The following is a 27,344-nucleotide window of genomic DNA, read 5'->3' as shown; positions in this document are numbered from 1 at the left end:
ATGGAGACGGAGGATGATTGACGGCCGGCTCTGGCGCGTCACGCTTCTCCGGAAATAGCCGAAATAGGCTTGGCTCTTCACGGCGCCTGCGCATAGCCTGTGCGCAGGCGCCGTGAAGAGCCGAGACCTACTCCGGCTGTCTTCGGGGAGAGTGACGTGCCAGGGCCGGCCGTCAATCATCCTTCCTCTCCATAGGCACGCCCATTCCCCGCGGGAGCCGAAATCTTCTATGTACGATTACAAGGTGAGTCCGGGGTTAAAAAAATCGGGACAGGCATACTGTAGCTCGCGCTACAATGCCTGTCTCGATGGTAAAATCATGTGAGTGAGGGTGAACTACCGCTTTAACGGCTGTGTGTTGAGTTTTTTTGAGGGGACAGCAAATTTACACTGTTATACAAACTGTACACTCACTACTTTACATTGTAGCAAAGTATAATTTCTTTAGTGTTGTCACATGAAAAGATAGAATAAAATATTTACAAAAATGTGAGGGGGTGTACTCCCTTTTGTGCGATACTGTGTGTCCCTGTAAATTGTATGTATGTCACTGTAAATTGTCCCTGCCAGTAAGTGGATAAGTTGTGTGAGTGTGAGGTAATTGTAGCACAGATTCATGTACACCTCACTGACAGGGACACGACTCTGCTCGGAGTTGTGTCATTGTCATGAGTAGAAGGGACTGTGTTGTGTGGAGACTAGAGGAGACAAGGCGCCCCCCCCCCTCATTCCTCCTCTCCTCACACACTGCCCGCCTGAGCTCCGCCCCGCCCTCCTCCAGCCATGTGCCCGAAACTCTGCACTGTCCCCGCCCCTTCTCCCATCCCAGGCTCCCCTCCCTCCTCTTCCAGCCCCTCCCTCCCTCTCTCCCCCCTCCTTCTCCTCCTCCGCTCCTCACACAAGGAAGAAGGATCTCTTACACATCCAGCCTCTCGGTCTCCTGTCTCCGCTCCTAGCCGGACACCGCCGCCATGAGCTGGGGCACGGAGCTGTGGGTGAGTGTGGCTTCTCCTCACATGGACCGGGAGCCATTGTTTTCCTGGGAAGGGGGGGGGGGAATTAATTATAGGTCCGGTCCGGAGTAGTGTGTGTTTAAAGTGAGTGCTGGGACTGGGAGGTGACTCCGCCGTCCGGGTGTTTGGTGTCCTCTCAGGTGTGGTCACCCTCCCCTCCCCCCCCTCCTGACCTCTCAGGTGTGCGGTGTACCTGGGCAGACCAGTACAATGGAGCCCCTCATTGTTCTCCTCATGTGTGCAGCCTGCTGCTGGAGGGTCTGCTGCTCCTCTCTCCAGACCTGTCTCTGTGTATATTGTGTGTGTATCATTGGATTTGTCTTTTATATAGTATACAATGTGTGCAGTGACACACCTCTGAGCACTGCCAGATCCCTCTTATAATTATGTGTTGTGATCATGGCAGTGTGTAGTGTTGCCCCCGCCCCCTGCCCTGTGTAGTTGTGTGGCGGTTGTGCGGTGTCATTGTCCCTGTGTGTGGTATGGGTGAATGTCTGACTTTGCACACACATCCAGGTAAAGGGCAGCTTTTGTTCAGCAGACAGATCACACCCTTTCTTTCATCTCCTCTTCCTGTCCTTGGCCAGGAACACACACAGTCCCATTTTCTCCTTTATCAATATGACAGACCCGGTGATCGGCCATGAGAAGAATGCTGGGTGAGGTGGTGTAGAACCCGTCATTGCCTTCCATTCTTCTTTCTTTTTGCCCTCGGGCTGGCAGACAATGCAATGTGACACAACAAAACAATCTTCCGTCTGATCACTGTGTAGCGTGCTTGGTTTCGCTCTCCTTGTTGCTATTGGGAGATGCATGGGAGACAACCAGCCAACGCGTGTTGTTTAATTCCACACTGAACTACTCGTCCTAAAGGAAACAAGGCTGTGTGTGCGCCTCCTAAAAAAGGATCCATACCTAATTATGAGCCCTTGTTCAGGGCCTCCATGTGCCAAATGTAAGGCGTTCCCAGGGCCTTGTCATTGATACGTTTCTTCTGATGCTCGCCCCTGAGATGCTGGCTGCCTCCATCACTTTAGGGGGCATTTAAATGTCCATCCCATTGTGCGCAGGGTGGTGTAGTAATGTTTGGTGTTGCATACTCAAGGCTTGTTCACATTGAGATCCTTGGCATAAGTTTATCTGTAGGATCTAAGTAGAAAGTGTACCAGTGACAGCTCTCCATATGCTTCTTACAGCTAAGGGGGGGGGTCGGTCACGTCTGCAGAAGGTGGAGGCTTGCAGGGCACAAGCAGGGGGGTCCGGTGCTCCCCCGGTTTCAGGTCCGAATTTTTTGCTTAAAGGGGTTTTCCACCCATTTTTTAAGTTTATAAAAAGTGTAGCTGCTGGCTTTTAATAAACTGACACTTACCTGCTCCAGCGTTCCAGCGACGCGCCGGCCGGGGGTCCGCTCCTCTCCCCCCCTCCCCGGCCGGCGTCTTCATTGTCACTGTGGGCACCCGGCCGTGACAGCTTTTGCTTGGACAGCTGTTTGATTGGACAGGCGATCGCCTACAGGGAGGGGCTGCCAAAAGGCGATTAAGCTTAATCACCTTTGCAGCCCCTCGGCGGAAGGAGGAAGTGGGACAGGAAGTCCCTTTCTCCTGAAGCACCCACTCCACCCCCCCCCCCAAAAAAAATTACATGCCAAATGTGGCATGTAAGGGGGAAAGGAGTGGGTTAAGAGGAAGTTCCATTTTTGGGTGGAACTCCTCTTTAATTTAGACCTGAAACTGAGCCAAAGACTCTTCTGCTGTGAACTCCACAGCCCCCCTAGAAATGTGTATGTTGTCATGCGAATTCTGCATCCATTTCGCAATAGTGTGAACCCAGCCTTAAAGCGGATCTTCACTGTATCTGAGCACAACAAACCAAAAACACAATTTATTTAATTTTTTTAATATTCAAAGCAAACTCTCCTTCCCATCCATGCTTTATTTTGTCAGGAAGTTGCATTGACAAACACACCTAGCATTTCTGTCCGTGGCCATCTTGAGTAAGGGCAAATGATTCATGTAGGATTTACTACCTGGAATCCGCCTGTCCTTTGCTCAAGCATGCAGGCAGGAGAGTGTGCTTAGCTGAGAACACCACCCACTGCTTTCTGAAGACTCCTTGGTTGATGACCTCCATTTGCTTAGGCAAGAAACCTGGAAGTAACTGAAGTAATGTTAAAAATAAAATAAACAAAGTTAAAACAAGTAGATATGATATACTTTCCTATCTGTTTATGAATTCCAGCAGCCCTAGAACATAAAAATAATGTTGATTTGGGAGAGTGAAGTTCCACTTTACCCAGTGTAAACGTATACATGCACTCACATATAGTAATGGTGTTATGCCAAGCAGACCTCGAGAGCACCATCTTTGGGTACAGCAGTCTCGTGGCCATAAACTCAGCTCAGCCACGGGAATCAGTTGGCAGGGGCATCCTCTGAGGGTTTTTGGATGTATAAATCATTGCCCAATGCTGCATGATCAGGATTTCTTAAAGATCATCAAATTTTTATTTTTTTATAAATGCAAGGTCAGAATATATATATATTTTTTTTTAAATGCTCCCTGAGCCATATATTATCCAAAGACAGACTATGCAGTCTGACGGCTGTCCTAGCAAGGATACAATCAGAGTGAACACACGTGGTGAAGAGCTGGGATGCTTGTACAAGAAGAGGAAATGAATCCAAGACACCGCTTGTTCATTGATAAAAAGTGGATCATTGTCAATTTTTTGCTCCAGTAAGATTTTAAAGTTATAAAGTCACAAGCCAACTGTGAAAGCTCTATTGAATATGTTTGTATATCCCACTGATTTCCACTATTACCCAATGGAGTTGAACTTTTTAGAAGGTGGATCCTTTCCTGATTGAAGTTTTGATATTAAGGACATTATTTTCATTTGTAAGCTATCTTTTTGACAGGTGGAGATATGTTTAGACTTGCCTTGTACAATTAAAATCCACAATGATCTTGATGCTGTCTTATGGACATTACTGGAAAACACTGACCGAGTTTCACAAGGAGCCTGATTTGGAGCTGGTCCTCTTGCCTGGCAGTCTAGCAGCTGTGAACTTGCTGGAAGAAAAGCAAATCTGGCATCGCCTCCCGAGCCAAGTCAAAGCTAATACTGACCATAAATGTTTTTCAGTGGTCGGGCTTTAGAGGACAACTAAACCAAAGAAATCCGATTTTTTTTTTTTTTTTTTTTTTTTTTTTTTTTTGGTCGTATTCATATCCCTTCTCTGTGCTAAATTGGAACCCATTACTTGTATCAGGGAAGTGCTGCACCAGACTTTTCCATTCTGGATTGTAAATTATTTTCTCTGTGGATGTCTTCAGAATTTGTTCCTTCTTATCTGACCAAGTCAAGGTTACAGTACAGATGAGTAAATCTGTTACCCGTCATCTGTAAACAGCTGATCCTGTGGCTCCCTAGTTCTGGCTTGTATGCCTTGAAAGTCAGCAATGCACTGGAGCAATAATGCTGATGGAGTCTTCAGTGAAAGAGAACGAAGACTGTTCTGGGGCCAACGACAAAGAGGCTTTGGGCCAGCTTTTCACAATGAACACCTTGACTTTACACTCTTCCGGAACACTTGTTAATAATTACTATATCTACAGCACAGGGTATATTATTGCAGTGATTACTAGGAAGACTGCTCCTTGCATTGGGAATAATCTCTTCTTACAGGTGGCTAAGACAATCATTTTTGGCCACTCATCATGGCTTACAAACGACTTCTTTAACAGAAGCCGCCAACAAGTAGTGCAGGAACCTTTTTCTATCGAAGTCAGGGCAACTTGAGTCGCTCTGATTTAGAACAGTTCCATTGCACTGAATAGGATGCAACATCTCTGGGGACCAAGTTGCCTGACGGGTCACCCTCAGTGTGGACCGAGCCTTGGATTCAATGGAACCCTGATTTGAGAGAGGCTGTTTTAGACCTTGTAATCTGGAAATGAACTGCCGAAGGATCTACTTTTTACTGTTCATCCCTAGCTTTCCTCTTAATTGCTTGCATGACTAATTTTACAGTTTGCTAGTTTTTTATTGTTGCACTTGACTATAGAGGACCCAAACATGCCTGCTTATAAGACCCCATCATATAAGTGTGGATGTTTTGGATCATTTAGATCGTTTTTGCTTGTAGAGCAGGAAGTATGGAAGACAAGTAATGGACAGATCACAGTGAGAAGTACCTGGAGAAATTATGGTCATATGTGTAAACCAGAATTTTAAGTGTTACTCTTGCAATCAACAATTTAGGCGTATTGTCTGGGATGTTGGGAGCCTTTTCCTACTAGCCAAGTGCTGTTGGTGTCCACTGTAAACATAGAGATCTGTGTGCACCTTTGGCTGTGAAGACAGTGTGGGTTGGTCTAGGGATACATGCTCTTAGATTACCAACTGATCTGTTGATTGCATTTTAGATGGGGAAACATTTGTAAGGCCTGGCACAGAAAAAATGATTTTCCTTCCGTGGAGCAATTGTGTTCTGGTGGGGAGGTGTCGGGTGCAATTCCTGCAGGGAAAACACAGTAATTATTGCTAGCGGCTATAGCTGCTGACAATATTTGCATGTAAAAATACAACATGATGGTTGTACCCATGTCGATTGACAGATTGACTTGGGTACATTTAGCCTGCCCATATGTGGTTCGAATCTTGGCTGCTCCCTGATGAACTGGCTGAGATTTGAACTATCTATGGCTGGCTTAAGACTGTGGAAAGACTACTACTTTAAAAACAAAACAAAAACCCACAGATATGTGTCGGATTATTATTTTAGCGATCCACACAGGACCTGACTTATTAGCTATAGGAGGGGGAGATGGGGTCCCTGGGTATAGGCAGGGGAGTGGGGGGTTTTCCAAGATTTCTGTGGTGGGGCTTGGCCTCCGTGCAATATTTTTGATTACATATGTTCAATATATTTTGTTTTTGGTAATTTTTGTAGGTGCTATATCCTGTGGTGCTTTTGCAAGCCTACTACAGGCGGTCCGCTAGTTGCAAACGCCTGACTTACAAACGACTCCTACTTACAAACGGAGGGAGACAACAGGAAGCAAGAGGAAATCTCCCCCTAGGAAGGGAAATTCACTCCTGTAAGAGTTATTATGGGGAAAAGATGTCTCCTCTGATATTTTATAACCAAAGCTTGTTTCCACAACACCCCAACAGAGACACAGGCAGCAAAACAAATGCTACAGGGGTAATAACCCTTCCCTATGCTATCCAAAAAGCTTAATTGTTTTTTGGCTGGAGCTACACTTAAATGTATATCCTGACTTACAGATTCAACTTAAGAACAAACCTACAGACCCATCTTGTTTGTAACCCGGGGACCGCCTGTACTAAGGCAGATGCCCAATGGCTGATCAGTCCAAACTATATATGTTCCCGGCAGATCACTGTTCGCTACAAGGTGAATTTGATATCATGGTTGCTGGTTCAGCCAAACCAAGCATACATTCTTGTGCAATCTATGTGGTTTGAACTCTAGCCAAATGTTTAAATGTCTTTTTATCGTAAAATGGGCTGGGACTAGAACCAGTGTAAGTGACTTCACTAGGGAGATTTCCCAGCACTACGTTTCTCTGATCCCATTGTCATTGGCACAGGAAGCAATGAAAACCAAGAGGATCTAACTCTTCCACAACTCTATTCTAAAACAAAGCTTTCTTTCATATTTGTTTTATTTGTTTTTATTAGTGGCACAATTTTTAAAGACAAACATTCAAATGTACTATATTTATATGTCCAAATGATTATGGAAAGGGTAAACGTGTAGACTGATGTAGTGGGCAAATCATAGAGGCTGCCTCCAGGAAAGCTGTAACATCTCTGGTATCAAGTCTGTAAGCCACAGACTTCCCTTGCAGGATTGTGGGCCCAGAATAGGCTGATGACACAAAATGTATTGTTTTGTTGTGGTGGTTTTTGTTTTGATTTTGCTTAGCTATCATTTTTAGGCCACCCACTGGTGCCACCCCAAGCCTAATGAATATTTTTGTAGTTTGGATCCATGTGGAGTACATGATTCTGTTCTCGTTCAGTGTGGGATTTTTATTGTTTACAGATAGAACATCTTGTGGCCAGAATGCTGGATAGTGTCTTTTCAGGATACACACTGTCTGCTTTTGTTTAAAGTCTGTGATGATTCTGTTAAAGTGTTGTCATATATTACTGTACAATGACAAGTTTTGTGAAGGATAACAATGCTGTGTGTCAGATGTCTTAAAATCTTGGTTATATTCCAATCTATAGTGCGTTTAGATTACACCCTGGCTTATCACTATTGTAAGGCTATAAAAAAGTACAAACCAGTACAGTATTTTTTTATCTGTAAGAATATACCATTGCATCTATAAAACTGGTCACAGTACAAACATTTCAGAGTATACGGATCATGACCAAATTATAGGGGATGCTGTTGTAGACCTCCTGAAAAAGCCGATTACCTGGCTGTTATACTAACTCGTTAACCTTAATGACTCGGAACTATTCATATACAGCCTTAGAAAAAACAGTAGTCCTTACCAGTGTGAGGAAGTAAGAAAAGTGCGGGAAGTACAAAAAACAATCGGTCATACTTATCTGGGTGGATACAGCATTGATCTGATGCTGCATCTGTCCCCTGCCACCTCTAAGACTGAGAACTGAGTGATCAAAGATGGCTGATTACTCAGTTCTCGGTCTTCAGGGAACAGTGACCGTCAGTCACTGGCTCTGTGCTCTGCCTTTCCAGCTCTAACTAGAGTGGAGGGGGTGGTAGCGGCTGGCTTAGGCTATCGGCAGCATGCTGAGTGGTTGAACCAGCTGCTTCTCGGGCATCTGGGTGGATATCGGTATTAAAGTTGGGATCTGTCCTGGACCGGCCGAGTGATGTCGGCTGAATACAGGTCACAGTAGTGCAAAACTAAGTGCATTTCTGTGACCCGCAGGAGAAGTAGGGCAAAAAAAGCCTCCATAGACACACACAGCACTGCTCAGTAACACCCCCTATTTCCTCCTCACAGAATTTGACAGCAGCTGGAGTCTGTGTGTTTAGGGGGTGGGTGTAGTATTGCAATGTTTTTCCACCTTAACCACTTCAGCCCCGGACCATATTGCTGGTCAATGACCGGGCCACTTTTTGCGATTCGGCACTGCGTCGCTTTAACTGACAATTGCACGATACTGCAACGTGGCTCCCAAACAAAATTGGTGCCCTTTTTTACCCACAAATAGAGCTTTCTTTTGGTGGTATTTGATCATCTCTGCGGTTTTTTATTTTTTGCGCTATAAACAAACATAGAGCGACAATTTTGAAAAAACTATTTTTTTTTTGCTGCAATATCCCCAAAAATATATAAAAAAAAATTTGTTCCTCAGTTTAGGCCAATATGTATTTTACATATTTTTCGTAAAAAAAAAAAATTGCAATAAGCGTTTGGTTTGCGCAAAAGTTATAGCGTCTACAAAATAGGGCATCGTTTTATGGCATTTTTATTAATATTTTTTTTTACTAGTAATGGTGGCGATCAGCGATTTTTATCAGTACTGCGACCTTATGGCAGACACTTTTTGACACATTTTTGGGACTATTGGCATTTCTATAGCGATCAGTGCTATAAAAATGCATTGATTACTATAAAAATGACACTGGAAGGGAAGGGGTTAACACTAGGGGGCGAGGAAGTGGTAATTATGTTCCCTGTGTGTTTTCCAACTGAAGGGAGTATGGGACTGACTTCGGAAAATGACAGATCGCTGTTCATACATTGTATGAACAGACGATCAGGCTTTCCTCCCCCTGACAGGGCCGGGAGCTGTGTGTTTGGAACGAGCGATCGCGGGTGCCTGAAGGTGAACGCGCCTGTCGGGACCACGGGCGAGCGGTGGGCGCGCGCCTCCGGCGGCGCGCATGCGCCCCTATTGGCTGTATAACAGCGGCGGCTGGTCGGCAAGTAGTTAATGCAGAGAATACATTAAGGTAAAAAACTTGGAGTTTAGAATCTTTAATTTTAATCAGCTTGGTGTAAGTGATTAATTTGTTTCCTGGCATCAGGAGAGGGCCAATTTCTTACAAGTTTATAGAGCTTTCTGGACTTTGATCCTTCTTTTGTGTGTCTCTTCACTCCCGATATTCAGCTTGGTAAGGCCTCATGTACACCTGCTGCTGGTAAACGGATGTTTAGGAGCTGTGGTCGTTTTTTTTCAGCTGCCCCTGAACTCTCCTCTGTTATCTTATCAGTACTTGTACACAGGGCCGTTTATAGTAGTTTCTAGGCAGTTGAGTTTTTTAGAAGGCATTTGAAACGCCAAATGCTTGTAAACGCCGTAACTCGTGTTTAGCCGCGTTTCGTTTACCAGCGTTTTGAATTATAATTTTTGGACACAGGCACAATTTTCATACTTTGGCTCTGTATGCCACCAGAATACAATTATAACGAAACAATCCAAATAAAGTGCAGATTTTCAGCTTTTAATTACAGGGGTTGAACATCATTTTTATATACAGTCCCCCCATTTTCAGGGGCTCAAATATAATCAGACAAATTAAAATACTCAAATGTAAATTTTTTTTATATTTTGATGAGAATCCTTTACTGGCGACTGACTACCTAAAGTCTGGAACCTATGGACATTACCAAAGACTAATTTCTAATGCTTAGCCAGGCTCTAACTTCAGCTGTCTTTAGTTGTTTGTGGGTCTTTCTGCCTTTAGTTTTGCCTTCAAGTGAAATGCATGCTCAATTGGGTTGATCAGGTGATTGACTCGGCCATTGCAGAATATTCCACTTCTTTTCCTTCAAAGGCTTTTGGGTTGCTTTTGCATTTTTTTTTTTTACTGCATTCTCTATCCTTGCAGTATATTTTATTTCTGCTATAATGTTCTATACAAACTTTCATATTCTTGATTTGCATGCATCTATAGTAGAACTGCAGTGATGGAAGGGCATGTTTTTCTTCCTAAACATCTGGTCACCTTACACATGTCCCTTTGTTTAGTACGTGTTGCATTGTCTAAACCCCATGTACAGCCAAGCATTTCTCTGCCGCTCAGGGCTGGCAGTAACTCAAGGATGGAGCATGGCTTTGTATGACCCGGTTACTTGTCTAGAACCCCCTGGATGTAATTTGAGTCGTACTCTACATCAGCACAGGATGTAGTGGATTACAGCCTGAGATCACTGAATATTTGTGAAGTGAATCAGGAGGCAGATTTGTGGTGTGCATGGATGTTCTTTGTATTTCTTGGAGTCTCCTTTTTTTGTTTCTAAATAATTGTTTGGTTTTCAAATAATGGCACTCTTGTTTTGCATTCCATAGTATTGTTATGTAAACTGTCGAGCATGATGTGAACGTTAAGGTTGAGGAATAGAGATGTATTTAGCTGTATTCTAGCAGTGATTTATATTTTAACTTTCAACCTCCATGGATATGAAGGACAGTCTTCGTACTTTGCAGTTGCTATGGCAACACGGCGTTCCAAAGCTGAGCGCTCACACTGTGCATTTGGATGTTCCTAAGAAATGCCAGTATCGTTTTGGGATGAGAGCTCATGCTATGAAGCTGAAGTGTGGAGAGCAGCGGATTAAGTATCTCTACAATGGACTTTTGTGCTGAATAGTTTCTAGATGTATGAATCGCACCTTTGGCTAAACTGACACAAAATGAGTAAAGGCACAGTCGCCATTATTTGCGGGGCTGAATTCATTTATAACGGTAGTATTAAAGGGGTTGTAAAGGTTCATTTTTTATTTTCTAAATCGGTTCCTTTAAGCTAGTGCATTGTTGGTTCACTTACCTTTCCCTTCTAAATGTTTTTTTTTTTTCTTTGTCCGAATTTCTCACTTCCTGTTTCTCCTCAGTAAGCTTTCCCCCATCATCCAAGCCGTTCGGGAACACAGTGTCCCCCCGCAGGGATGTAGTCCCAAGGGAGGGGGAGAGCACGCTGACTAACCCCCAGCCAGAATGGCTTGGATGATGGGGGCAAGCTTACCGAGGAGGAACAGGAAGTGAGAAATTCAGACAAAGGGGGGGGGGGAACATTTAGAAGGAAAATGTAAGTGAACCAACAATGCACTAGCTTAAAGGAACTTGTATAGAATATAAAAAACAAATCTTTACAACACCTTTAACTTGATTTTTCTATGGTTATTTTTTATAAAGATCCCTGAATTTCCCCCATTTTTCGGAGGACAAATTATCTTAACATGGCAGCCTCCAGAACATGGGACACTCTTTATTCATGGGAATTATTGTCCCTTGTGTTAAAAAAAAAAAAAAAAGCTATAACTAAAGGCAAAACTTTCTTTAGTTTTGGATAGAGTGGAGAGGGATTTAAACACCTGTCAGTTTTTATTACCATTTGTGCCCCCTTTAGGGAAATTCCCCCTTTTTCTATTTGTCCTGTTTATTGAAAGTGATTTTTTTTTTTTTTTTTTTTTTTTTTTTTGGGTTGTCCCCAGAAAGTAATAGAGGGGAAATCTTTCCATGGGGATACTAGTTCTGGTGATCTGGGGGCCCCCTGCAAATTAGGAGAATTCTTTGATTTCCTCTCACTTTCTGTTTGGCTATGGGACAGGAAGTGAAGGGAAATCTGCAGTGGGACTCAAATGGCAACATTTTTGACAGGGGCTATAACCCTCATTTACTCTATCCAAAATGGGTGGAGGGGAGGAAATTTCGCCTATAGTTCTACTTTAAAAATTACAAATTATGTATTACCTTTCTAGTTTCTTTGGAACAGGAGTTCTACTTTTAGCTTTAAAGTGGAGGTTCACCCATGGAGAACACATTTTCCCCTTAGATGGATGCTCATTTTGTCTAGGGGAATCGGCTAGTTTTAAAATATGATCCGTACTTACCGTTTACGAGATGCATCTTCTCCGTCGCTTCCGGGTATGGGTTGCGGGGTTCCTTCTTGATTGACAGTCTTCCGAGAGGCATCCATCGCGTCACGATTTTCCGAAAGAAGCCGAACGTCGGTGCGCAGTATAGAGCCGCACCGACTTTCGGCTACTAGTGACGCGATGGATGCGACCGTCGGAAGCCTCTCGGAAGACTGTCAATCAAGAAGGAACGCCCGCTCCCGAAGACCCATACCCGGAAGCGACGGAGAGGATGCATCTTCGAAAACGGGTAAGTACTGCTCATATTTTAAAACAAATAGCCGATTCCCCTAGACAAAACGAGCATTCAGCTATGGGGAAAAGAGGAAAAAAAACACAAATGGGTGAACTCCCGCTTTAAGTAATGGATTTTGAAAATCTCCCTCTGTTGACTATTGTATTCTGACAGCTGCTGCTCTTGTGGCTGTCAGAATACCTGAAGAGTGACTGCATTTTAGATTTGGATTTCCCATCCCACTTTGATTTTCAGATTTGAAATTTGCCAAGCCAGATGTGGTGGTGATAGGTTCCCCCACAACTCCAATTTCAGACGATTCTGCTGAATTGGCTGACATTTGAACCCTGTTTGGCCAACATAAGACTCCAGGCGCACTTGGGACACAAATTTATTTTTAATTTCACATTTAAAGATTTAGCCCGAAGTTGCCTGCGTTTCCCCTTCAACCTTGGTTTTATTATATGTACACTTCCTACCATTGCTGTTTCCTGCCACATAAATCATTCTTGAAACTTTCCTGTGTTAAAAGGTATGGTTATAACACATTTGTTCTGCAGACTCGCTTGTATTCAGTTTGTTTGACAATCTGTTTTGCAGGTCAGTCATAGTAATGTCTGCTCGGCCACTAACCATTCATGAAATAAAATATGTTCATGGACTGAATTGTGTGCATTTGTTTAACGCTACATCTGCAAAAATCACATCCTGAGCCTTTTAGCAACCTGATCAGGCAGTATATGCTGGGATACTTCTTATGTATGACTAAAGTTTACTTTCCTGGCTTTTAGTAAGTGCACCAGACATTTAAGCCTGCATTTTACACTTGGCATTTTGTAAATACATGCAAAACTGGTTTGCACATGTGTGCACTTTATTGGGATGCAGGAGGGTAAGCACAGCAGCCTGAGCCAATCAGGAATGCGAGTCCCTGGCGTCTCCCCACAGGGATGTAGTCCCAAGGGAGGGGGCGAGCACGCTGACTAACCCCCAGCCAGAACGGCTCGGATGATGGGGGCAAGCTTACTGAGGAGGAACAGGAGGTGAGAAATTCAGACAAGGAAAAAAAACATTTAGAAGGGAAAAGGTAAGTGAACCAACAATGCACTAGCTTAAAGGAACCTATTAAGAATAAAAAATGAACCTTTACAACCCCTTTAAACTCCTGTAAGCAGCATCTTTGGAGCAGCGGTGTGTACACCACTCCTCCTGCTCATTGAAATTAATGGGCAGCACCACCGGCAAAGGGGGTGGGTTTAACTCTTTTTCGGCTGCTAGCGGAGGTTAAAAGCGCCCGCTAGCAAACGAAAACCTCTGCAAAAATGACGGTAAATCGCTGCTAAAAAAAATAGTGCCGCTTTTGTGCCGACGCCTCGGTGTGAAAGCACCCTTGGTGCGAGAACTGATGTTGGTTTGAAGCCAAGGGGTAGTCTCTTCAAATATTGATTTATTTTAGATTTTTCTTCTGTTTGCTCACTTTGAATTTTTGAAAATTGTAATTTTGTAAATGTTTTTGAAAGCTTTCTTGCTTTATAGCATTTCTTCACACCTGCCTAAAACGTTTGTACAGTACTGTGTGTATATATTCTGGCCCATGCATTAACACCCCATCCATGATTACCTAGCCCTAAGATAAAGACAATAAAATGATGTCCCTCAGCCACCTGCATGACATTTTACACCAAGCATTGTGCTGAAACTGTAGGGCGGGTTGAATGGGTAATTTTTTTTTCTTTCTTGTAGTGGTTGCTATGGAGATTACATTATAGAACGAAGCCTTGGTGTGCAGTTGTAACTTTGATCTAATGAAGTGTAAAATCGTATGTGGTTTAAAGTCGGCTTCTATATTTGACTCTTTATTGTGACAAGAAGTCAGGTAAATCTGTGAGTGTTGTCACTGATGGGACATACATTTCTGCCTTGTTTAGACGATACACAGATGGTTATCGGGCGTCGGCTACAAACGTAGCCAGAGAAAGCCTAAAGGCCGTTGAAAAACTTTAGCTGTTCAGAATGAGGCAATTAAGGCCTCTATAAGTAGCCCAAAGGATTACCACTGAATGGCTGCATCATTCCTAAGGCTTTGTGAGTAGGAGAGCAGCGTACTGAAAGTCTCCTGAGGAGGTGAGGAGAGGAGTGATTTTTCTGTGTGATAAAAATCAAGACTATTGTTTTGTGCTGTACGACCAGCACTGTCTGCCCAGCAGTAGGCTGTGCTAGACTCCATAGATAGGTTCCTGTGTGGAAGGTAGACGCCCAGAGTGGCTAGGGTTTATTTTATGTTTGATTTTGTTTATGTTTGGATGCTTCCAATTGTTTCCCAGCATGATCGAAAACTAAACCAAAAGCTTTTGTTTTCAACCGTCTTCGACTGGCAGTCTGTATAAATTCAGTGTGTGGTGAACCCATCCAAGGGGTCACACACCCCGCTACCGTGCTAACCCCTCACTAATCTAATATATATATATATATATATATATATATATATATATACATACATACATACATACATACATACATACATACATACATACATACATACATACATACACACCCCTGAGACCTTGCAGCCAGTGAGCTCATAATAGATTAAATAATAGTCTGTCTTATGTCTGGGGTTCCTTAAAACTAAAGTTTGGGTATCCCTTCTGCCCTAGCGAGCATTAATAATACTCTTATTACTACATTTCCACAATGCATCATGTTCTGTGAATGGAGGCTGAGTAGCTAAATGACAGAATCTCCTCCATTCACAGAAGTTTTTTTAATAAATGGCAAAAAAAAAATGCACAATATCCAGGGCCAAGCATTCCTCTGTATGTAAATGCCCAGCTTTACAGGAAGAGTCTTGCAGCAGTTTCTGTCATTGATAACAGGCTGCTGGCAGTGGCCGCACAGAACATTTTTAGCTCCTAGGCGCATTAAAAGCATGCAAAACACATGATGTCAATGAGCGCTAACTGTGCAGCACAAGCAAAGAACCCAGGAAATTATCCCTAGATTTCTAGCACTTTTAACAAATCTTTCTGCTATAATTACTAGGACAACGGGATCGAGCAAGATAAGTTCATTATCATGTACACTGCTGCTGGTAAACGGACGTTTAGGAGCAGTTAGGCTTTTTTTTAATTTATTTTTTATATGCTGCCCCAAACTCTTCTCTATCTTATCAGTACTTGTACACAGGGTCATTTTATAGTATTTTCTAGGGAGTTGAGTTTGGAGGAATTTTTTGGAAAACAAAAAATGCGTTCAGGACAGATGTTTAGAGGCATTTGAAATGGCAGATGCCTGTAACGGCTTGTAAATGCGGTAACTCTCATTTTAGCCACATTTCGTTTACAGGAGTTTTACATTTTTGACTATTAATAACCAACGTTTATTATATATATATATATATATATATATATATATATATATATATATATATATATATATATATATATATATATATATATATATATATATATATATATATATATATATAAAAATTATTTTTTTCCTGTCAAGGTAAATTGTTAACGTGGTTGTAAACCCTTTATGCTACATGTAAGCCTATAATAAGGCTTACACGTAGCTACCCAGGATATCTCCCAAACCGGTATGGTTTAGTAGATATCCCGTCACCCGAAGCAATAATACATATGTGCTGTTGCTTCAGTCAGTGTGCCGTTTGCGGCGGCTCCCATACACGTGCGGGAGTGACGTCATTGTGCCTCCAGCCAATCACAGCGCCGGAGCCCGCAATACCAGAAAGTCATTCCGGGAGAGATGTCGCCGGCCAGAGGAGAGTACGAGGACCGTTGCGGGGGTTTCGATGTAAGGTAAGTAATTCTAATGAGCTAGTATGCTCTGCATACTAGCTAATTATGCATTTGTTTTGCAGGTTTTTTTTTTTTTTAACGAAGGATTGACAACCACTTTAAGGGGAGGTTGTAAAATGTCCCATGTACATTAAAGGGTAACTCCACTTTCGTCTGGGGGGAAAAAAAATGGCAGAGAAAATATAGCGTGTACAGTGCGATACAAGTCATATTGTAATTGATACTTATAAAAAATGTAATTTCCTTTTCAATCTACAGCCGCTGTAATTTTCTATACGCAGAAAGCGTACTGACCACTCCCCAGAAACATAATTTCCTGCTTGCATGATTTGGCTCGTCAATTTTCCCAGAAGTCTGCCTAAGATACAAGTCAGATTTCAGGCATCCCCTGCAACATAAATGTCATTTTTGGTGAGATTTCCAATAGGAACACGTCTAAAGGGATGCAGGCCCAGCAGCTTTCCTCATTGGTGCTCTTCTGCCACAGCTGACTGATAATATGAAACTCCTCCCATTAGACCCACTCAGCACAAACGCATGGATTTCTTCAGAATAACAAAAGGTAGGAATCTGCATCAAAGGTTGTTATAATCCTTGCAATATGCATATATCACTCAGAGGTGAATGTCCCCCGCCCCCCCCCCCCCAAACAAAAGAGGAGTTATGCTTTAAGCCTAAAACTGGCCATACATGATCTTCAAAAGATTTGAAGACACTCCACTGTTGCAATGATGTAGGTTAAAAAATGAATAACATGTATTATGTAATTGCTCAGCATGACTTGAAGATTTCGGAATTGTTGGTCAGCATTTCAAAACATTTGAACAGCAATGAGCCTATTCACACCAGTGATGTGCGTGTTAAAACCTGTGACTTGTGTTGATGCAGATTTGTTCATTTTGAATGGTATCCCAGTGTTCCTAATGTTCCTGCGTTGTAATGCACTGTGATGGGAAATATGGTGCATTTTTTGTCCTATGCAGTGCTTTAGGCAGCCCATTCATTTAAATGGCAATTATGTTTAACACTTAAATGCACCTCAGCAGATGGGGCTGGGGTGATTTGTCTCATACTAAAAGCTTTTTTATCCTAGGTTGTTGTTTCTGTTTCTGTTGGTAACAAATGGTTGTATAGCTTCATAAAAAAAAAATATATTTTTGTCAAATTTGTCAACATTATTGTCAAATCTTAGTCTTTTTTGAAAAGAGAATGGCTGCAAGTGTAGTGTGAGATCAATGGCAATCACAACACACATGTGAAGTGTTGCTGTGAATGTCGGAGAGAGCACAATAATGGCAGAACCCCCTATTTTGTAGACGCTATAACTTTTGCGCAAACCAATCAATAAGCGCTTATTGCAATATTTTTTGGTTAAAAAAAAATGTAGAATACGTATCGGCCTAAACTGAGGAATTTTTTTTTTAGATATTTTTTGGGGATACTTATAGCAAAAAGTAAAAAAATATTGCATTTTTTTGTCTTCAAAATTGTTGCTTTATTTTTGTTTATAACGCAAAAAATAAAAACCGCAGAGGTGATCAAATGCCACCAAAAGAAAGCTCTATTTGTGAGGACGACAAATGGGAGCTATGTTGCATGACCGCACAATTGTCGGTTAAAGCAACGCAGTGCTGAGTCGCAAAAAAGTGGCCTGGTCTTTGGCCTGCCAAATGGTCCGGGGCTGAAGTGGCTAATGACCTTTCATTTTTTGATTATTCTGCAGTCCATGTCATTTTTTTTTAAACCTTTCTGTCTCTCCGTGTAAGGCCCCTTTCACACCTGCGGACCGTATGTCCGCTTTTCCATCCATCCATCCATGTGCGGATGAAAAAGGGACATACATTGGTCCCTATGAGATTGCGGGTGTCCGCTGACATCCGATCTCACCCGCCTCCGCATTCCTCCGATTCTGCAGACAGGGGAATACTCTATTTTTCCTTCCGTCATCAGATTGGGTGAACACGCACAGACGGTCAGTGTTCATCCGATTTCCCCCCCCCCCCATAGGTGAAAGCGGAGAAAAGACAGTGCGGTCCCTGTACAGTGTGCGGGGACCGCCCTGTCATCCGCCGGCTCAGCGTGGATCAACGGAGCGATCCCCGCTGAGCATATGGAGGTTCACATTTTTTTCCCCTATTAAACTAGCTGTATGTATTGAATTCATTGGCAGCATCTCGCTGTGCTGCAATAAGAAAACGGCATCTTCACTTCTCATTGCAGTTTACTAAAGGAGAAAAGCTGCAATAGTCACATTCCTTATCTCAGTTTAATAAATGTATAGATTTTTGTATTGGGAGAAAAAATTATGCCACAAAATTGTACTCAAAATTCACTCGGAACAGAACAATTAATGTGGTGATTTCAGGGTAAACTAAGGGTCCATTTAGATCTTTGTCTGTTGTGTGTTCACTTGTGTTCCATTAAGGTAATCCAGCTCTGAAAATGTGACGTAATTTGTTTATTTTCTTATGTGGTGCACCACAATGTATAGTAGGGTTACAGCTATATATATGACAATGTCTAAATGAGCTTTGTCCAAGGTATTGCATTTGTTTGAAAAAAACAAAGATGACATTAGCAAATTCAATTTTCAGAAAAGTTGCCTCAATGTTCCTGTAAAGCAAAAAGGTTAAAAAAATCCTCAGCGTACAAAGTGACCATCTGGCCATTCTTCTGTTTCTGTTACATTTTGCCTTTTTGGATGATCCTGTTTTATAAGTGAGCCCATTGTTGGAGCCAGATGTTTGCACTGCAGCCTTCTAGAATCATGCACAGCTGTAGATTAGGATATTTAATCAGTTTGTTGCTAATTTGATTTAGTACAAAAGTTGAAGTGTCAAATTCTGAGGTTTAGAACCTTGAATACAATGCCGACACACTGGGTAGGTGCTTGTGAGCCATTTTCTCTTTTTGCTTTTCCTGTGGCAGAATACTAGAGGAAGATAATTAGCAGAAGAAACAAAGCAGATTAGCACAATTGACAGAGCCAGCCTGACAGAGATCACTAAAACCCTTTGGTTGCCAGGAACGATCTTGCATAATTACTACAATCTTTTGTGCTTGTCCTGCTACAGATCTAGGGATTTTGCTTATTAGCATGGAATGCAGAAAACCTGGATTTTGTGGTTTAATGCAAAATGACAGCTGTGTGATAGAGATATATATATATATATATATATATATATATATATATATATATATATATATATATATATATAAAGGTGTCCTTTCTTTTATGGTTTGAGGCTAGGTTCACACTGCTGCGATACAATTCTGACTTTTCAGTGTGATTATGTAGTGCAACTTGGATAAGGTTTGTTCTATGGGGCAAAAATTGCACTACAATCGCACCAAGTAGTTGCATTGATGTGAACAGACACTGTTGAAAACTGATTTCCCTTGTCATGCGATTATGCGCAACTCAAGTAGCATCTGAATTGCCTATATCCGAAAAATCGGATTTATATTGTATCTCATTAGCCCACATAAAAGCTCCAATCCAAGCAGATTTAAAAGACAAGTTAAATGTAGCTTTGTGTTTTAATACATTCTTAAGGTATAAATAAAGGCAAAACTTTTATTTTAGTTTAAGATAGTGGAGAGGGATTAGAACACCCGTCTGGTTGTTGTTGCTGTCTGTGCCCGATTTCGGAATATTCTCCCTCTTTAAAAGAGAAGTATGTTTTGTTTTTTTATTTGTAGATTCATACTTGGGTGGATGCAGCATCAGACCAATGCTGCATCTTTCCCCTGCCGCCTCTGAGAACTGAGCCACTGAACATCGCCAATGGCTTGGTTCTCACCTCCCAGAGTGGAGAGCTGATGCCAATCAATCAAGAGCTCTCCTGCTTTGCTACTCCTTAATCACTGCATCACTGAGCTGTGGTGGGACAGGGAGTAGCCATCTCTGTTTTTGAGCGGCTCGCCATCAGTCCAGGCAGCTGGCAGATCCAGACTTCCTAAGTTGGCATGACATGCTGCCTGGACTGATTTCAGTGACGTCGGCGGCGGCAAGCTGAGTTCAGACCCCTTTCCGCTGAAACTGGGTCACAGGAGTGCAAAACTAAGTGTACTCATGTGACCCATAGGACAAGCCCAGCCAATCTAGCTCGGGCTGGACTTCTCCTTTAATTGTCCTGGTACCTGCTATCGCAGAAAGTGGAAAAAATCCAAAACAGGAAATATCTGAATGGGGATACTAGTTCTAATGGCTACAAGGGATTTTACTCACTTTAGATGGATTTTGTTATTTTACCAAGTTGCTCCACTGTACAGATATACCCATAACCATTCAGTCACTATAGCAATTGGTCTCATACACAGGTGTGCTACTCGTATCACATCCTGGTACCAAGTGGATCTTTAGGGTCTACTGGAGTCACCTCAGATGCATTATTCTGTATACAGTGTGCATTCAGTGGGAGCAACACTGACAATGAGTCATCAGTCACCTTGTCATCGGAATTTCCTGACAAAAGTAAACCTGGAGTGTGGGCAGGTCTCAGAACATATTTATACGAGCACTTCCCATGGGACTAAATTGTTATGAGTTTGTCCTGAATATATATTTCTGCTCATTTTGTACTTCATATATGGTTGACGCACAAAGCAAAAGGAATACTTTAGATAATTTTGCAGTCATGTGTTCATGGATGCCTTTAGTTATCCACTTGATGGCAGAACAATTTTTTAATGTTTGACAAGGATGTGAAAATCTTCTTCCCTTTTTTTTTTTTTTTTTTTTGAAAATTACCTAAACCCCCAAAACTATGGAACCCATAATAGTCTAAAGGTAACTCTTTAAAAGTCCTAACCATTATTCAATTGGCAACCCAAGAATTATGGTTCTGCCATTTTTGTGCTCTCTCCGACATTCACAGCAACACTTCACATGTGTGCTGCGATTGCTGTTTACATACACGTGTGACACTGTTGCTTTTAAGGCCTCATGTCCACGGACGTTTTAAAAAACGGGCTGTAAAGCTACTACAGACGCCAGGAAAAAGGCGTTCTTAACGCAATCCCCCCCCCCCCCCCCGTGTTTAGCATTGAATTCAATGCACGTTTTGACGCGTTTTTCTGTCTCTATTCAAAATCAATGGTTCCCTATGGGAGCCCATTGATTTTGAATAGAGGTCGCACCAGAAGTAGGATCAAGATGATCCCACTTGCGGGGCGACTGGTGTGCGGAGAATCTTGAAGGGGAACCTCGCAAAAATTAGCGTGAGGTTCCCCCACAGGATGATACCAGACCCTTAGGTCTGGTATGGATTTTAAGGGGAACACCTACGCCAAAAAAACAGCGCAGGTTTCCCCCTAAAATCCATACCAGACCCTTATCCGAGCACGCCGCCCGGCCGGTCAGGAATGGGGGTGGGGACGAGCGAGCGCATGCCCTCAACGTGGGGGGGGTGGGTGCACTGCGCCCCCCTCCCCAAAGCACCTTGTCCCCATGTTGATGGGGACAAGGGTCTCTTCCCGACGACCCTGGCCGTTGGCTGTCGGGGTCTGTGGGTGGGGGGCTTATCGGAATCTGGGAGCCCCCTTTAATAAGGGGGCCCCCAGATCCCAGGCCCCCACCCTACGTGATTGAGTGTGGGGTCACCGAGTGGAACAGTGTCAATAAAATGAACACACAACACAGGTTTTTAAAATAATTTATTAGCACTGCACACCCGGCATTACAGCGGGAGGGAGCGTCGTGGCAACATAGGTGACGAGGAAGACTGGACCGGGCTGGCAGCTGCTAGTAAAAGAGCTGCAAGAAGATAGCGGCGGCCAGCCCCGAAGAAGGCACCTGAGAGCGGGAGAAGAACCGGGGAGAGTGGAGAAGACCCCCGGAGCTGGCTAATTGGGTAGGGGTATGATGTACCCCATACTCATTCACATAGGGTGGGGGGCCGGGATCTGGGGGCCCCCTTATTAAGGGGGGCTCCCAGGTTCTGATATGCCCCCTGCCCGCAGAAACCAACAACCAATGCCCAGGGTTGTCGGGAAGAAACCCTTATCCCCATCAAAGCAAACACACCCCCATGTTGAAGGCATGCGGCCTGGCTACGGCTCAGGAGGGGGCGGGCGCTCGCTCGGCCACACCCCTATTCCTGACCGGCCGGCGTGCTCGGATTAGGGTCTGGTATCCTGTGGGGGAACCTCACGCAAATTTATTTTTTTTTAATTTGCGCGGGGTTCCCTTTCAAGATTCTCTGCACACGAGTCGCCCCGCAAGTCAGATCATCTTGATCCGACTTCTGGTGCAACCTCTATTCAAATCAATGGGCTCCCATAGGGAACCATTGAATTTGAATAGAGAACGAAATGCAGGACGAGGCTTACAGCTCTAACGCTGGAGCTCCAGAACGCACTGGTCCTGTTTTTAAGCTGCAAAAAACGGCTTAGCCATTTACAGCTCTCTGGTGGGCATGAGACCATAGGCTAACATGGAGAGCCGTTTTTAAACACTCCGAAAAGTGGCTGTAAAAACGTCCATGGACATGAGGCCTAAATGTGTTAAAAATTATTTGCATTTTGTAATTTAACGTTTTAATTTTTTTTATTTTTTCATGAAGCTTTATTGCTCTCAGTTGTCTAACAAGTCCCTTATGTGATGGCAGGCAGCAGGTTCTCTTGATGGAGACTACAGGTCCCTAGTAGTTTACTGGCTGAAACAATGGTGCCTAGCTCACAGCTGCAGCCATGAACTTGTTTAAACCATTTTTAAGTCCAGGCTGTTTATATTCCGCTTACAGGTGAAACTAGCATGAGGTGTACAGATGACGATTAGTTCTTGGCACAGTGTATGCTTTGTGGAGCTTGCTGTGGTGAAAAAGCTCTGGGTGTTTGCTTTTCATCCAGGTATTATGAAACTGGAGGAGGGTCACCCTACTGCTGTGTCATGTTACAGTACATGAGCTTGCAGCTAGATTCCCTCAGGACAAAATCCTTCTGTACACCAACATTTACTGACATTGCCATCATTAATAAGCTACTGTATGTGTAGCTTGTGGGAATTATGGGGTTTAACTACAGCTTTCACATATGACTCTGGGGGGGTTACTCTGTTATGTCATTACATGCTTAGTTGCAAGCAGTCATCAGCTGAATGCAAACCTTGTTGCCGCTGTATAGGCAGGAGGAGTGAAACATTCTGCTTCTTTAGGGTAGCTTTACATGTGTGAAATTTCAATCTATATTCAGGGTGGTGGTTGGGCGATTATTGCATTTGAAAAGCTGCAGTGGCAGTTTCCCCCGACAGATCACTCTTGGTGGGACTGAAAAAAGACCCTGATATTTCTATTCATGGTGTGTATGTAAGGGCCCTTTCACATGGGGGGCCGATCAGTAAGGGACCAATGTATGTCCCTTTTCCATCCGTACACGGATGGATGAAAAAGCGGACATACGGCCTGCCCGTGTGAAAGGGCCCTAAGCTCTAGTTGAAAGCGCATTAAAATGTGTGTGAACCTCAGATATGATCTATGAACAAAGCATATCCTCTTACAGGGTGGGTTTGATTTAAATCGCTAGTAAAAAGGATTGATTTAAATCAACTCGATTTTTAAACCTTAATTTTGAAAAAGCAACTGCCATTTCTGTCCTGCAGCGGCTCCTCTTACCTGCTGTTTACTCGCCAACAGTCCCATTCAATTTAATGTTGTGACACAACAAGGCGAGGGATGTGGCGGCAGCAGGTGAGTGAATGCCCGCTAACAGGCGCTGCCATGATGGATCTGAAATGACAGGTGCTCTTTAAATGCAAGGTCTTATTCTTGCTGGTAGTCTTTAATATTTGCATACAAAATGAAGGTTTCCTTTTCAGAATAAGCTGTCAGGTTAGTAAATATTCCCAAACTGGGTCTATTTTACGGCCTGCTGCAGTTTTGTTCCTCAAAGGAGAAATAAAGCGCCTCAAGCTATGTGCAGAAAGATCACAAAGATTATAAAGTTTCACTTTCATTTTTACTGCTTGCCCTTTCCCTTTTACTGCCTGGTACGGATGCATTTCTCTCCAAACAATCAGACGGTTTTTAATGTACATAGATTTGGCAAACAATGGGCTGTTTTATCGCATGGTTACTGTGAAATTGTGTGAATGCATTAATACAGTGCATGTTACCTCAGCTTGCAGAGCTTGGATTAATAAAGGAGTTCTCTGACCTAAATCTTTTAACCCCCGCTGTGCCCGGGCTGTAAAAAAATAGAAAATAAACTTTCACTTACCTGCCTACGATCCCCCGTTCCGATATCGCCGTCCCGTTCTCCGGTCCCGGGCCCCTTCCGCTTCCTGTGTGTCGGTGACTCATAGTGCGCTCAGCCTATCAGCGGCCGCATGCTGAATAAATTAAATTATTAACGTATTTAATAGAAAACTATATTTTTAGATCTTTTAATTTAATAAAAAATATTTTTTTTTATTTGATAAAAATGCGATTTGAAATCAAAAAATCTATTTTGTTAAAAGAATCATTGATATTTATCCGCCCTGTCCTCCTATAGTGTCTCAAGAGCACAGCCTGTACCAGATTCTGCACACTCCAGTTTTAGTAAATTAACCCCTAAAGGCTCATACACACGCACTAAGAAAATTGGGCGAAGGGAAGGATCGTATGATTTTTTTTTTTTTGTACACAACTTTCGACAGCCAATTCTGACCTTCCGAATGAAAATTTCTGAAGGGACAAACTCCAAAAATGTTCCCGACCGGACGAACACGTTTCATTTAATGTGTACCATTTTCAGAAACAAAGACTGCGCATGATCAGAAACCATAAACGGCAACAAAAAAAGTTGTATGAGAATTTTCCTACGTGACTTTCTTCCTCGGTCCTGATTTTCTTGTGTGTACCCCACTTAAGTGTCATTTCTGCCTGCTGTTTTATTCTTTTTGCTAGAGGTATAAGTCACTTCTAACAGGGAGAGAGCTTCAGCACACACCCTGTGAGTGACAGCCTCAGCACTGTTTCTGTGTGCTGGTGGGGTGTCCCTTCTCGTCTTTTCCTGTGCTGGGGGATGGTGTGTGTCCCGACCCTTCGCATCCCTTACCGCTGGAGGGGCAGAGCAAAACGCAGTGACTGAAAGTCACCGCTCTTTGCACAGACTGGACTGAGAACTGAGCGATAAGTGGTCATGTGGTTACTTAGGCTTCTGGGTTCACACATGCGGCTGCGGTTTGCAGTCTGGTGTTCGCTGCATTTCTGTTCACTGATTCAGGTGCAAATTTTTACCTGAATTCGCACCTGCACAGGACCGTTTAAAAAATGCACCGCCCCCACACATGTGCCAAACGGCTTCATTATAAGACGGTCACATTCATGTGATGCGAACCAACCTTAGTTCCCAGGCTTTGAGCCAGCGAGGGACCGTTGCAATCATCGCAACGATGCTGCAGCCATAGAGGTGAGTATGGATGTTATATATATATATATATAATTTTTTTTTTCCTACGGTTCTTTAACAAACTTTGAGCAGCATTCTTGAAGAGGAGAGGGTCGCATGCACACTTATTCATGGATGTCAGAGTATTTCACATGGCTCCAGCTGGCAAACTGGGTAATAAGTGTAGGAGAGTGTGGAAGGTTTCTACCTAGGCTTTTAAATGAATCTACTACTTTGTGGTAATTGAGCAGTACAACAGGTTTATCTTGATGTGAATACTGATTGTAGTGTGTGTTGTGTGTGTGTTTTTTTTTTAACAAGGCTTTAGCATACATAAAGTAAATATTTTAATTGCAGCTACTACGAAACTCAAACTGTAATTTCCACGTCTAAATTTTACCAATCCAACACTGTAAAAAATATACTCTCGTGTGCCCAATAATTTTTTTTTGATCAGAGAACTGAAAAGGTTTTAGAAATCCAACCTCTCCAGAAGGGTCAGATCATACGGTCTGTCACCACCTCACTTTTCCTGCTATTTCACATCTTCTAGCAACATGTTAAGGCTGACGGCTGCAGAATCTGATTGCATGGGTGAGAAAATTCATCCACTTTAATGCACTGTTCACCAGACATTCCTCTACACGGCCAGTGGCAAACAGATTAGCAGGGAAACTAAGGAAATAAGAGCATGCAGGAGAACCAGTCAGTAAAGTTTAAAAAAACATTGTGGTTGTAAACCTCAGGCATTAAATATGAAAAAAGCATATCCTTCTGTAGTTTATACTATACTTGTCTCAGTTAAGAGCACAAAGTGTCTCTTTCTGCTACCTCCTTCCTTTGTCTGCTTGAATCACTCTTGACAAGTTTTCCAGAGACCAAGAGAAGTAAGGTGACAGGGGAGGGATATCCAGCACCCAGCCTTTGACAATCTCAGCTCTCTTCCTCTGTGCTGTGTGAAGGGGGAGGTGTCCCTTCCCTCCAATCAGCTTTCAGCGCTCTCCTCACTGAGCTCAGCAGTGTGTAACTGTAGATCTCTGCTTTTTTGTTTTCTGAAAGTTTAGTGGACTTGTATAAATTCTGAATTTTGTAGGAGGATTTGTTTTATCTCCTGTGTATCACCTGAGGCCAGTCACTTCACCTGGATATTTGCAAGGGGTAACAAAAGACAAAAGCATAATGAGCTAATATGCATAGCATGCTAGCTCATTATGAATTGAGATCGAAGCCCCTGCAACGATCCTTTTACACTGCTACGGCGGCCAACACAGCTCCTGGGTGTTCATTTCGGGTATTGTGGCTCCCGGGCTGTGATTGGCCAGAGCTACGAAGACATCACTCACGCGTATGCGTGCGAGAGCCGCCGGTAACGGCACGCACACTGAAGCGATGGCACGTATGTGATTTATTCGGCTTTAAGGCTGGGTACACACGGGCTGAATATTGACAGAAAATGGTCAGTTTGGCAGGCAGCGGCTGACTTTCGGCCCATTTGTAAAACTCCCCGCCCGATGGAAGGCAGTAGAGTATCAAATCGGCACTCACAGGTTAATCAGTGTTCAGGGTGGTGGGGGCAGCCCCCTGTTAGAATAGCTCAGTGGGAGGGGATTGCTACACCAATATCGCTTGTATGGGCCGATCTGTGTGTGTATCCAACTTAAAGCGGAGTTCCAACCACAATTACCATTTTTTAAATGTATGTCCTTTCATCCTTCGTTTTTATAATATAAATCTGGTCACTTACTATTTTACAATCCGCCGCCGATCCGCATAGATATTTAAAAAAGTTTATAAAACTATATCTACACCGTTGTCATTTTGCTTGTGGGCATTGTGAAGCCTACAGGTACTTACTTCCTGGAAGTCTTGGATGGGGAGTGATAATTGGACAGCGCACTGCATCCTGGGAAATGACACACATTTCCCAGGAGCATTAGAGGGAGATGATGTCAGAATCCTAGGTGGTTTCAAAGGCAGATTTTGTGGGACCGCAACAGGCATTTCCAGATGAGTAAAAAAAAA

General features: G+C 43.0%; 1 protein-coding gene across 4 annotated transcripts in view; it reads left to right on the top strand.

Annotated features, from left to right (window-relative positions):
* Window positions 1-871: 871 nt before the first annotated feature.
* FNBP1L (formin binding protein 1 like) overlaps window positions 872-27,344 on the top strand; it is a 166,410-nt gene continuing 139,937 nt past the window's right edge. For 2 of the 4 annotated variants that reach the window (XM_040360005.1, XM_040360007.1), the window contains exon 1: window positions 874-995. In XM_040360005.1, coding sequence (XP_040215939.1) covers window positions 972-995 — 24 coding nt within the window. In that variant the 5' untranslated portion in view covers window positions 874-971. Of the gene's footprint in view, window positions 996-27,344 lie in introns of all 4 variants that reach the window. The other 2 variants (XM_040360004.1, XM_040360006.1) reach the window with 2 other exon arrangements.

The sequence above is a fragment of the Rana temporaria genome, chromosome 7 (assembly GCF_905171775.1).
Source record: "Rana temporaria chromosome 7, aRanTem1.1, whole genome shotgun sequence".
In the NCBI taxonomy this organism is placed as follows: domain Eukaryota; kingdom Metazoa; phylum Chordata; class Amphibia; order Anura; family Ranidae; genus Rana; species Rana temporaria.
This window is presented reverse-complemented; position numbering and strand designations above follow the sequence as displayed.